This window comes from Somniosus microcephalus, chromosome 10 (assembly GCF_052327205.1).
Source record: "Somniosus microcephalus isolate GS21.2 chromosome 10, FLI_Smic_1.0, whole genome shotgun sequence".
NCBI classification, from domain to species: Eukaryota; Metazoa; Chordata; class Chondrichthyes; order Squaliformes; family Somniosidae; genus Somniosus; species Somniosus microcephalus.
In genome coordinates this window covers 125,126,760-125,140,743 of record NC_140996.1, presented here as the reverse complement: position 1 = coordinate 125,140,743, position 13,984 = coordinate 125,126,760, and the positions used below count along the sequence as shown (strand labels likewise).

The following is a 13,984-nucleotide window of genomic DNA, read 5'->3' as shown; positions in this document are numbered from 1 at the left end:
CCCTGTCCCTGCCTTCTCCCCATATCCCTTGATCCCGTTAGCCTTAAGAAATATATCTAACTTCTTCTTGAATATATTTAATGAATTGGCCTCAACTGCCTTGTGTGGTAGAGAATTCCACAGGTTCACCACTCTCTGGGTGAAGAAATTCCTCCTCATCTCAGTCCTAAATGGCTTACCCCTTATCCTTAGACCGTGACCCCTGGTTCTGGACTCCCCCGCCATCGGGAACATCCTTCCTGCATCCAGTCTGTCTAGTCCTGTTAGAATTTTATAAGTTTCAACACGATCCCCTCTCATTCTTCTAAACTCTAGTGAATATAAGCCTAATCGACCCAATCTCTCCTCATATGTCAATCCTGCCATCCCAGGTATCAGCCTGGTGAATCTTCACTGCACTCTCTCCATGGCAAGACCATCCTTCCTCAAATAAGGCGACCAAAACTGCACACAATACTCAAGGTGTTGTCTCACCAAGGCCCTGTACAACTGCAGCAAGACATCCTTGCTCCTGTACTCGAATCCTCTCGCTATGAAGACCAACATACCATTTGCCTTCTTAACCGCCTGCTGCACCTGCATGCTTACCTTCAGCGACTGGTGCACAACGACACCCAGGTCTCATTGCACTTCCCCTTTTCCCAATCAGATAATAATCTGCCATTCAGATAATAATCTGTCTTCCTGTTTTTGCCACCGAAGTGGATAACCTCACATTTATCCACATTATACTGCATTTGCCATGCATCTTCCCAATCACCCAACCTGTCCAAATCATACTGGAGTTTCTCTGCATCCTCCTCACAGCACACCCGCCCACCCAGCTTTGTGTCGTCTGCAAACTTGGAGATATTACATCTAGTTCCCTCGTCTAGATCATTTATATATATTGTGAATAGCTGGGGTCCTAGCACCGATCCCTGTGGTACCCCACTAGTCACTGCCTGCCACTCGGAAAAAGACCCGTTTATTCCAACTCTTTGCTTCCTGTCTGCCAACCAGTTCTCTATCCAAGACAGTACCTTACCCCCAATCCCATGTGCTTTAACTTTGCACGCTAATCTCTTATGCGGGACCTTATCGAAAGCCTTCTCGAAAGTCCAAATACACCACATCCACTGGTTCTCCCTTATCTATTTTACCAGTTACATCCTCAAAAAATTCCAGTAGATTAGTCAAGCATGATTTACCTTTTGTAAATCCATGTTGATTTTGTCTGATCCTGTTACTGTTTTCCAAGTGCTCTGTTATTACATCTTTTATAATGGACTCTAGCATTTTCCCCACTACCGATGTCAGGCTTACCGGTCTGTAATTCCCCATTTTCTCTCTACCACCTTTTTTAAATAGTGGGGTTACATTAGCTACAATTCTTAAAAGGTTTTACAGGGTGGATGCTGGGACAATGTTTCCCCTGGCTGGGGATCTAGAACTAGGGGATACAGTTTCAGAATAAGGGGTCAGCCATGTGGGACTGAGATGAGGAGACATTTCTTCATTCAAAGAGTTGTGAATTTTTGAAATTCTCTACCCCAGAGAGTTGTGGAAGCTCAGTCGTTGAGTATATTCAAGACAAGAGATCGATTTTTGGATACTAAGGGAATCAAGGGATATGGGGATAGTGCAGGAAGGTGGAGTTGAGGCAAAAGATTCGCCATGATCTTATTAAATGGTGGAACAAGCTCGAAGGTCCAAATGGCCTACACCTGCTCCCATTTCTTATGTTCTAAATCAGTGAAATAGTTTCCCTACATCTAAGATCTTCTTCATGTAGGAGTGTAAGTCACTCCTTATAAATCAGGCTTAGCTGACAACCAGTGACACAGACCATTGGATGTAATTGCAGTGAAAGGCCGAGGCCACTGTCGGGAAAATGTTTTGGTGACCAGTTGGCTCCAACATAGCCACAATTGCTTTTGGAAGCCAAGTCTTGCCCCTGCTAGGATTCAACTATAGTTAATATTTTTTCTCCACAGAAGTAATATCATGTGCCCTGTGAGCACTCATTAAGTTCTTACGTATTACAAGTATGGACAGTACACATCTATTGAGTAATTAAACAAAAACATACTATTTATTTTCACTCAAATAATTTAATGACCACAAAAGAGTTAAGACATTATACTAATTACTCCACAAGGTTTTTACTATCAGGTTCAACATTATTTCATTTACATTACAACTCGTCTGCAAGAAAAATAACATAAGAATGGTCCAAGAGAGGATGAGAAATACTTCACTATATAATAGAGATTAGTATAATTTATTGTTTAAATATTCTATCAAAATTTCTTTATAAATCTAGACATAAAATAGCTTTGAGCCAAAATTCCAGACACATTAAAGCATGTAGCTAAGAGCATGAATTACTGCTTTGACAGGATGCATCAGTTAAACAGCAGTTTTGTGGGGGGTTTTCCATTAAGAAACATTCCAGCAAGCTTTAAATAGCCTGACATTTATACCGAGTACAGTTGTGTGTTATTTTAACAAAATGAGGTGGTTTTCTATTATTCATCCCATTGAGCTGCATATATAAGTGAATTGTAAACAAAAATATCATTAGAATGTCTTGCCTGCAGAAGAAATGAGCACTAATATAAAAACTATTGTAAGATATACTGCTTAGGGAATGTACTTGATAATGTGTAGTGTAAACAAAAGAATCTCTCCTTTGTTTTATTAATGCATTTCTTGTCTGATATCAAGCTATAAGTGCGCAAGAATTTCCCCAACTTATCAGCAAAATTGAAGCCATCCTGTATGATCTAGAAATTCTCATCCTAGCCCTTAATTCAATCCCTTCCCTCTGTTTGCTAAGACCAAGTCCAATAGTGCAGAACCCTTTTGTCTTGTTTCACCTTCCATCCCCATATCCTAGCCATTGCAGACACTACTTATTTCCACCTCTGCCCTCACCTCACCACTACCACTGAAATCCTTCTATACTTTTCATCACCTCCAGGCTCAACTTCTCCATCTCCTTGCCAGCCTCCTAAACTCCACCCTACATAAAACAGACCACAGCCAAAAATGTACCCTCATTACTAATCCTCACTTAGTCATGCTCTCCTATCACCCTGTCCTAGGGAACCACAATTAGCTCTGAGGCCCCCAGTGCATTGAATGTCAAATCCCTCCCACTATGTAAACTCCACCAGCCCTGTGTGCTACTACGTGCTCTTCACTCTGCATGTTTTTTTCTATCCACGCCTCATTCCACCCTAGACCTCTCTACTTTGCTGCCTCTCAGTCCTTCCTCAAAAACTTCTACAAATGTACCTGTTTGACCATGCCTTCACTCATCGACCATCGACCTTCTCCCATCACTGCTTGCAAATAAAAACTAGATAAGTACAAGTGGTTGTTCTTGTCCTGTTATTCTTGATAGAAACTATGTGACAACAATATTGCTTGTTATCTGTTTGTAGTGCATTGTTATAAATTTCTGGTCTGCGCAAGCATTTCTCTCAGGATTAGAATCACTGGTCCCTTCTGTTAGTGGATCCCACATCCCTCACTATCAGGAGTTTACCTTTACGGCTCAATATCTAGATAGTGTGACCTGGGGGTTTTAACAGTGCAACTCTTCATGATGTGGACTGGATACTGTGATCTTGCATGTGCCCCATTTGTATTTCTCCTATCTTCTGAAAGGCAGACTGATGCACACTCTAGTAAAATGAAGCTAACTGCAACCCCTCAAGCTGATTTATTTTGCATAAATAATATGTGAACAAACAAAATAACCTTTACAGTGAATTTTACACTATATCATCGCACTCCTCATAACAGAAAATAACAAAACACACCACACTATTCCTGTTAACTGGCTAAATTTACTTTTTTGATTATAAATTATCTGAAACTAGTCGATGTTAAACTTAAGAAAGCGATTCTCACCCTCTGGGCTCGAATTTCATCAGGCCGTTGAGGCGGGATTGGAGGCGTGTGGGGTTTAAAATTGCAAAATCTGGTGGGCGGGCCCAACCCCGCCTCCAAGCAATTTTCATTAAATCGTGTCTACTGGTCCCATCTCCGTCCCGCCTCCAAGAGGCGGGTTAGGCCGTTAAGGCCCTTAACAAGCACTAAATTGCCTCTATAATGCCATTTTGATCGCCCTTTGTGATTTTAACCCTTTTCCCACGTAAAGCACGCCTGTTCTGAAACACGACGGTGAAACCTGGCGGGAGCACAATTGGATTGCTGATTATCAGCTGCAGCTCAACCATTAAATAGGAGATTTGATCAGCCATCATTTGCAGGTGGCAAGGCTTTGTTGTCTCAGGTCTGGGGGAACTTTTAGAAGGCATAACCACAGCTGTGGAAGTTTGGAGCCTGACACCCATCTCTAGTGTGACCTCCTGCGAAACCCCTCTCGCCACCTTGACTGAGCGCTTCCTCAACTGAGGCATATACCAGAAGCATGGGAGCCATTTATTTCCTTCCCTTCTGGACATCAGATGAGGACGAAGACCAGCCGCGGCACCAGCAGAACCATGAACAACAGCAGCACCAACAGCAGCAGCAGCAACAACAGGAGCGCCAAGCTGCTGCACAGGCCAGAAAGGGCCAGCTCATGGAAGCCTGTCGGCGCAGGAGATACCCCCTAAACAGGGTCTACGGACACAGGGTCAGTTACCTCAACATGTCTGAGCAGTGGTGCCAAAGGCGGCTCCGACTTTCATGAGAGGTAGTGGGTGACATCTGCGCAATGCTGCAACAAAACCTGGAGCCCAGAGGACCAGGTGGACAACCCTTGCAAGTGGTCGTCAAAGTCACCACCGCACTCAACTTTTTTGCCTCAGGCTCATTCCAGGGTTCAGCAGCAGACATCAGCGGCATCTCCCAGGCGGCTGCACACACTTGCATCATGCAGGTAACCTTTGCCCTCGCGCACAATCACAGCCATTTCACCAAGGATCAAGCAAGTGTCATGGCGCATGCGGTTGGATTAGCTAATCTGGCAGGCTTTCCAAGGGTGCAGGGCGTCGTTGACTGCACACGTGGCCCTTAAGGCACCCCATCGCAATCTAGGTATTTCTGTCAACCGCAAGGGCATCCACTCCCTTAACGTTCAGCTGGTGTGTGACCACAAGAAGGAAATTTTGCATGTTTGTGCCAAGTACCCTGGCAGTTGCCATGACTCCTTCATACTGTGCCAGTCTAGTGTGCCTCCGCTATTCAGTCCGCCAGACCAACTTAACGGATGTCTACTTGGAGACAAGGGCTATCCCCTGAAGACGTGGCTAATGACGCCATTGAGGAGCCCATCCAACGAAGCTGAGGAGAGCTACAACTCCAGCCACATGTCCACCAGAGCCATAATCGAGCAAACTATCGGTTTGCTGAAGATGCGCTTCAGATGCCTGGATAGATCAGGTGGAGCCCTGCAGTACTCAGCAGCCAGGGTCTCCAGAATCGTCATGGTTTGCTGTGCACTTCACAACATGGCACAGCGTTGTGGCTTGCAGATTCCTGAGGACCAAGTGGCTCGTCACATATCCTCCTCCTCAGAGGAGGAGGAGGAGAGCGAAAACAAACATCTTGCAGCGGCAGCAGTACGCGAGAACGTTGCTGCCCGGGATGCAAGGAACGCACTCATCTTGGCCAGATTTGCTTAGCCTAGCCTGTCAAGCACTTTTGCCTCGCACCTTCTTACCTGAGCATCGACAATGGCCAAGAACCAGCAGATTCCTAGCAATTTGAGCACCATACTGACAATTGCAAGTAATCCTAAGCCCTCAATGTGGAAGTCCCATTCGCGAAATGACACACACCACAACTACAGCAGTAGCCATCAGATTTTTTATTTACATTAATCATCTGATGGCTTTTTAACATAAAACATCAAATTTCACCCAAGTGACTACCCTTGTGACTATTTGTGCAGTATCTTTCTCTTACGTGTGCTCCTATGTGGTGCTTCCCCTGTGGCTTCAGCAGATGTGGAGGCCCCTTGCTCACTTTCTTGCTGCTCTTGCCTCGACACCTTTGGCGGGCGTCCTCTGGGGTTGCGAACCTGTGAGGGCTCGCCAACAGTCTGCTGCTCCTGCGGCTGTGCAGGGGTTGAGACGCCAATCTCAGTTGGGTATAAACTCTGGTGGGGCTCTGACCGAGGGCTCTGCAGTGGCATGGAAGTGTGAGTGCTTGGAGAGGAGCCCCCACTTCCTTGATGTCTGCCACCAACTTCCCTCTCATGGGTCAGGTCCCCCTCAGCGCTTGCAAGTGGCTTGAGAGCACCTTGCTGCACATCAGGGGGGCCATGGGGACCCGTATCTGCACTGGCAGTCCTACTCAGAAGGACTTCCATGAAGGTCTGGTTTCTCTGTTCAATAGATGACCATTGCTCTTCAAGAGATGTCATTCTATTCAGAACACTCATCATGTTTTCTGCACTCTGGCGACTTATCACCTCCATGGAGGTTGCCATCCATTTCATGGTGATGCGTTCATGCGCCAATGATTCCACAAAGGCTCTCCTCATGTTTGCAATGGACTCCTCCATTCACTCCACACTCGCAGCGACCCTGGAGACAAAACCTGCCAGAGACTCCGGCATCTGTTCTTGGAGTTCCAGCACCGCTGATCTTATGGATGGACCCAGAGGCAGAGGGTCGACCTGCAGCTGAGCCGAGCTGGCAGAGTCCTGCGCCCTCCGACTAGGACTCTCCACTGCTGTCCCTGTCTCCACAATCTGCTGATGCTCACTTGTGAGCTGTGATACACCAGGTGACAACACTACTCTATCTCGCGATGTTCCCTCCGAGGTGTGAGTGTCTGCGCTGTTGCTGGGTGCGGTGAATTCTGCTGATGCTGCGCCCTCAGAGGTTGCAGCTTCCTCTGAGGAGGCTTGAGGCTCATGCTCTTCCTCCTGGCTAGTGGGGACGGGTGCTTGCGATGGTCCTGTGGGGGAGTAAAGGAAGGATTCAGTGATGCCAAGGTTACATGCACATTGCATATTGCAGATGATCATATGTCCATCTGTTAGAGCTTCAGAATCATTATCAGCGACTCATGCAATGTCATTGAGAGAGATGGAAAACTATTCTGTCTCCAGCTTGCTGTGATGTGCCCGTCTGTCCGTCCCCCACTTGGGAATCTTCCTCCACTCCCACGATCTCCAGGACCGCCTCCTCCCAGGTGGTGAGCTGGGCTACTGAGGGTCCCCTCCTCCTGTCCTCGCTCTTTCCCTCTTATTGTGAGTTCTCTTTTCCTGCAATGAGGGAGACAATTGGAGTTTGAGTGAGAATGAAGGAGTGAGTGTAGAGAAGCCACAGCATAGATGCTTAGAAGGAGACAAAGATGGAGTGAGGTGGCAAGACCAAGGGCCCTCCCTGTGTGTTGTCAGTTGTAATTGCATCACAGTGATAGGGAGTGTGAGGGCTGCATAGTCGAATAGATAGGTGAATGTGACCATAGAGAGAGAGGGAATGGGTAAGGGTGCATGGATGTGGAGGAAGAGATTGCTAAAGCTGAGTGCTGGTGAGGAGAGGCAATGGGGATCAGATTGAGGATGATGGGAAATTCATACTCACTTTTCCAGTGCGCAGAAGGTCATGAAACCTCTTCCTGCACTGAAGCCAGGTTCTGCGGGTTATTGACAAAGAGCTGACCTCCTTTGCCACCTGGATCCACACAGCCTTGGTTTGCTGGGGAGGCTTCTTCCTCCCTGAGGAAGGGAAGAGCACCTCTTTATTTGCTCTTGCTCCCTTTACTAAAGCCTGCAGGGCAACGTCATCAAAGCGGGGTGCAGACCTATGTCTCTGGCTGGCCATTCTTCCTGCAGGTGCCTCTAACATGCAAGGGCAAAAGCTTGACAGTCTGCAGAAGAAGCAAGGCTTGTTGCAGACCTTAAATGCAGCAGCAATGATGATGTCATCAGAGGCGACTTTCAGACTGGAAAAACTCATTGGCCATGGGTTCCCACACGTTGGACCTCAATTGGCCAATTAAGTTAAACTGGCATAATTTTCCCACACCGATTTAGAATCGGGTGGCTAACACGAAATATGGATTACACGACCCCAGCCCGCCCCAGTATCAAAATCCAGCCCTCTGTGTCTGATTTCCATTCCAAATTACTGTAGGCTCTTTACCATCTTGACTCATAGACAGGAAACCAAGTCCAACATGGGGAGCTGCCAGGGAAGCCCACAACGAGAAAGGCAGTACCTGATCTGATTGGCAGCTCAACAGGCCAACCCTGGATACAGATAGCTGGGGAGGATCAGAGGTCACAAATTGGAGACTTGTTTCCAGGCCTCTTTTGGCATTGCCATACTTCAACTAGCTACTGGATAGTGAATATTGTACTTTTTCCCCCCCGCCCTTTGGGGAAGTGGTTCCTGTAAGTTTGCGAGTTTCCATTCCTAACTTTATGAGGGATCATGGATTTGAAGCTACATATCACTGGCCCAGATATTCTGATTGCAGGCCTCTCGCGGCCGGAGGGCTGCGACCTGGAAAAATCTGCGCCCTTACCTGAGGGCCCCCGGGAGGTGCACAGTTCCGCTGCTGGGCCTCTCCAAACTGCCGGTGTGCAGGGCCCACGTATCCCAGAAGCGCAGGTAGTTCGTAGCCTCCCTGGGATCATGTGGACCATGGGGAGCCAATCAGAGAAGGGAATCTCCCTTCATACATTTGACAGGAAGACCTGTCAAATATATGAATGGAGATCACCTCCAAAACATAGTAAAACTTCAAATACATTTTTTTTTAAATCACATTTTTTTAATGTCTTGAAATGACATACATTAACTATTTTAAACAAAAATTAAAATTTTTGAAAAAAATAATTAAAGTTTTTAATGGGGCTAAAAATAAACTTACCTTTCTTTAAAGTATTTTTAAATGATAAATCAGTGGAAATTTTTTTTTTTTTACATTTTTTCAACTCTTGTCCTGGTAGAAGCAAGCCTTATGCCTGCTTTTACCAGGCGCAAGAATTGGAAGTGTTTTCTGCGGGCGGAGCGTCTCCAAAAAGCAGAACTCTCTGCCCGCAGAGGCCCTTCTCCAGGGCAGCTGGAGGATCTGTCAAGAGGATTCTTGACAGATCGGAAATGCCAGTTTCTAGCGCATACGCAGTGCATGCCTGAAACCAGCACTTCCAATGCCCGTATGGGTGGATACACAGCGCGTACCCACCCGTAGGGATCGGAATATCCGGCCCACTATTTCTTAGTTCAGTGCATTGGCGTATGCACCACATTAAGTACAAGGTGTAATTTTGCCAGACACTGCTGCCATCACACGTGGGAGAATAACGGGTATAGTGTTAGAACCTTCTCTGCAACCCAAGCTCATATCTGTTAAAGCTGGGTGTTCACAGCAGAGCTTTGTGATATCACCCCTGTAATGTACGTCATAACTGACTCATAAATATGTAAATTATATAACTTCTTAAAGTAAGAGGAATTAGATAATGGACATAAATTCTACTACGAATTTTAGATTTGTTCAATATTATAGCACTGAATATGTTAATAATGTGTCTTTTGTACTTTAACAAGCATTAACGCAAAACAAATTTAGCAATAGCTCCTGTTTAAGTGCTCAGACCTTTAAAAGTAACTTTTGAATTTATTTCACCAGGTCCGAGATCAAGAGTTTCCATACCGACGTAATTTGGCACGGGTTATAGTGAATGTAGATGATGCCAACGATCACGCCCCATACTTCACTAGTGTTATGTATGATGGTTCGGTTTTTGAGTCCGCTGCTTTTGGCTCTGCTGTGCTGCAGGTTACAGCCCTAGACAAGGACAAAGGTCAAAATGCTGAATTATTGTACAGTATTGAAGCCGGTGAGTAATGATTTAAAGAAAAGGTCCTTGTAGATAGAAAAATATGAATGGTAAAACCAGACCTGTAAAGATTGGACAATCCAACATGCAAGATTTTCTGTCATAAGCCACATAACTGATGTATCACATTGTGCTAAAAACATAAACATGGTTAAAAGCGACACGCTGTGCCTGTCACCTGGTATGCAGGGAATGCCCAAGGGGCAGAAACGTATTCCTTTACATAATACATTTCCACAGCATTCAAACCCCAGATTGAATCAAAGGATACTTATTATTTAATGAAACTGCTTGATTAATTTTTTACATGATTGATCTATGTATTAGACAGTATTGTTTCTGTTTACCTGAACAACATATCTAAACAAAACCATGCCTTTATAACCTATCCAGGTTTTCATTAAAAACTGTTACAAAATCCAGGGGGCGTAATTGGTTTACGCTAGTAGCGCGAAACAGGCTTATAGTGAATTGACAGCCTGTTTGGTAGTCTGTTTTAAATTCCGCCTAATTTTCTTTTCTATTAACTTCAATGGTAAGAAGGACACCCACTGGAAGGCAGCAGAGTTTCTTTTCCAATACGTTGATAGGGTTCCAATGACATAATCTGGGCCTAACTGCAGAAGTAACCAAAGGCCTTCACAGGAAAGCTGCCAGCAAGAGAATGGGGCCAGAAGAAGCCCAGACAGGTGTATTTTTTTTTAGTTTCCTTATGGGCCAAAAGGAGCCCTACAATGAAACCTTGGGCTTTCCCTTCCCCACACTTCCCTCCCCCTACCTCAACCGCAAGGCCCTCCTGACACCCTTCCCACCACTTACCTGAATGCCAGGGACCATTCTTCATAGAATCATAGAATCTTACAGCACAGAAGGAGGCCATTCAGTCTGTTGTTCCTGTGCCGGCTCTTTGGAAGAGTTCTCCAATTTAGTCCCACATCCCAGCTTTTTCCCCATAACCCTGCAAATTACTTCTCTTCAAGTACATGTTCAATTTCCTTTTGAAAGTTACTATGGAATCTGATTCCACCATCCTTTCAGGTAGCACATTTCACATTTAAACAGCCCTCTGTGTGCAGAAATTTCTCCTTTTTCCCCTCTAGTTCTTTTGCCAATTATTTTACATCGATGACCTTTGGTTACCAACCCACTTGCCAGAGGAAATACTTTCTCCCTACTCGCTCTATCAAACCCCTCATAATTTTTAACACCTCTATTAGGTCTCCCCTTAACCACCTTTGCTCTAAGGAGAACAATCCCAGCTTCTCCAATCTCTCCACATAACTGATCTCCCTCCTCCCTGGTATAATCCTGGTAAACCTCCTCTGTATCCTCTCCAGGCCCTTGACATCCTTCCTGAAGTGTGATGCCGAGAATTGTACAAAATACTCCATCTGAGGCCTAACCAGTGATTTGTAAAGGTTTATCATGACTTCTTTGTTTTTGTATTCAGTGCCCCTATTTACAAAGCCAAGTATCCCGTACACTTTTTTAGCTGCCTTATCAACTTGTCCTGCCACCTTCAAGGATTTGTGAATATGCACCCCCCTCCCTGTCCCCCAGGTCCCTCTGCTCTTGCACACCCCTCAAAATAGTACCATTTAGATTATACTGCCTCTCCATAATGTTACTGCCTCTCCATAATGTTTCTCCCAAAGTGCATCACTTCACACTTATCCACATTAAATTGCATCTGCCATGTGTTTGCACATTTCACCAGTCTGTCTACCGCCTCTTGAAGTCTGCTACTGTCCTGTTCACTATTTACTACGTTGCCAAGTTTCATTTCATATCCACAAACTATGAAATTGTACTCCCTATATCCAAGTCCAAGTCATTTATATACAACAAGAAAAGCAATAGCCCTAATACCGCCCCTTGGGGGGACACCACTGCATACCAGTCGGAAAAGTATCCGTTGGCCACTACTCTCTGCCTTAGCCAATTTCATACCTAGGTTACCACCGTCCCTTTAATACCATGTGTTTCTATTATCCGAATAAGCCTGTTATGTGGTGCTTTATCAAATGCCTTTTGAAAGTCCATATATGCAACATTTACTAGATGCAGGAAGGATGTTTCCGATGGCGGGGGAGTCCAGAACCAGGGGTCACAGTCTAAAGATAAGGGGTAAGCCATTTAGGACAGAGATGAGGAGGAATTTCTTCACCCAGAGAGTGGTGAACCTGTGGAATTCTCTACCACAGAAGGCAGTTGAGGCCAATTCATTAAATATATTCAAGAAGGAGTTAGATATATTTCTTAAGGCTAAAGGGATCAAGGGATATGGGGAGAAGGCAGGGACAGGGTACTGAGTTTGGATGATCAGCCATGATCTCATTGAATGGTGGAGCAGGCTCGAGGGGTCAAATGGCCTACTCCTGCTCCTATCTTCTATGTTTCTATGTTTACTGCACTACCGTGATCAATCCTCTCTGTTACTTCATCAAAGAATTCAATCAGGTTAGTCAGTCAGTAACAAAATCTGTTACTTCTCCAACTTTTTCCAGTTCTGACGAAGGGTCATCGACCTGAAACGTTAACTCTGTTTCTCTCTCCACGATGCTGCCTGACCTGCTGAGTGTTTCCAGCATTTTCTGTTGTAGTCAGACACGATTTGCCTTTAACAAATCTGTGCTGGCTGTCCCTTATTAACCCATGCTTCTACAAGTGAGAATTAATTTGGTTCTTGCCAATGGTTTTTAGTAGTTTTCCCACCACTGATGTTAGACTGATAGGCCTGTATTTACCAGATTTATCCCTTTCCCCTTTTTAGAACAAGGGTGTAACATTTGCAATCCTCCAGTCCTCTGGCACCACTCCCATATCCGAGGAGGATTGAAAGATTGTGGTCAGAACAACTTCTGTCTCCACCCTAGCTTCCCTCAGCAACCTAGGATGCACCCCATCTGGACCAGGTGACTGGTTGGCCCAGTAATTCCGTTCCAAACGCATGAGTACGGTCGGGGTACTCACGCGTCTGGCCGGAGGAAATGCCGGTTTTCAGCATGCACAGCGCATGTGGGGAAAACCAGCATTTCCTGTCCTCTGAACGAAGGGGTTCAGAGGCACAGCGCGTGCGACTGCACAGGCAGCGCGTGCGCAGTGAACTTTGTTGATTTCATTCATGGATTCAGTGAGGTTAAGTCCTTACAACTTACACATGAAAAAAGCATGTGTAAAGTTGCTCCAGAGGCTGCGGAGGAAGATATATTTTATCGTGGAGCTTCTGAAAGGCAATATTTTTGTTTGGGAAAGGGAGGAAAGTTATTTTAAGAAATGCTGAGATAAGTTTTAAAGTTTAATTTTTTTTTTTTAAACGGGTTTTCAGTACTGTAGGTAGAAGGAGCAATTGTGGCTGTGTGAATTGAATTTGCTGTGTTTATTAAATGTGAAAATGACTTCTAAAAAATGTAACATTTCCAACATTTTTAAGAAAGAAACTTTTCATCAGTAATATATTCTTTTAAGTAATTATGTATGTATGTCCGTATATATTCCTTTATGTATATGTATGTATGTATATATTCCTTTACTTATGTGTATGAATGTATGTATTTAATTATGATTTTCCAATAAGTTACTTTCTCTGAAAGTCATAATTAAATACATACATTCATACACATAAGTAAAGGAATATATACATACATACATATACGCAAAGGAATATATACAGACATACATACATAATTACTTAAAAGAATATATTACTGATGAAAAGTTTCTTTCTTAAAAATGTTGGAGTCATTTTCACATTTAATAAACGCAGCAAATTCAATTCACATAGCCACAATTGCTCCTTCTACCTACAGTACTGAAAACCCGTTTTAAAAAACAAAAATAAACTTTAAAACTTACCTCAGCATTTCTTAAAATAACTTTCCTCCCTTTCCCAAACAAAAATATTGCCTTTCAGAAGCTCCACGATAAAATATATCTTCCTCCGCAGCCTCTGGAGCAACTGTACTCATGCTTTTTTCATGTGTAAGTTGTAAGGACTTAACCTCACTGAAAGCATGAATGAAACCGGCGAATTTTACTGCGCACGTGCTGCCTGTGCAGTCGCACGCGTTCTGCCTCTGAACGCCTTCGTTCATAGGACAGGAAATGCCGATTTTCCCCGCATGCGCTGTGCATGCTGAAAACCGGCATTTCCTCCGGCCAGACGCGTAAGTACCCCGA

General features: G+C 44.6%; 1 protein-coding gene across 3 annotated transcripts in view; it reads left to right on the top strand.

Annotated features, from left to right (window-relative positions):
• LOC147111685 (protocadherin Fat 3-like) overlaps positions 1 to 13,984 on the top strand; it is a 1,117,094-nt gene that overhangs the window by 895,350 nt on the left and 207,760 nt on the right. For all 3 annotated transcript variants that reach the window (XM_085998792.1, XM_085998793.1, XM_085998790.1), the window contains one exon: positions 9,595 to 9,805. In XM_085998792.1, the coding sequence (XP_085854918.1) occupies positions 9,595 to 9,805 (211 nt within the window). The remainder of the gene's footprint in view (positions 1 to 9,594; positions 9,806 to 13,984) is intronic.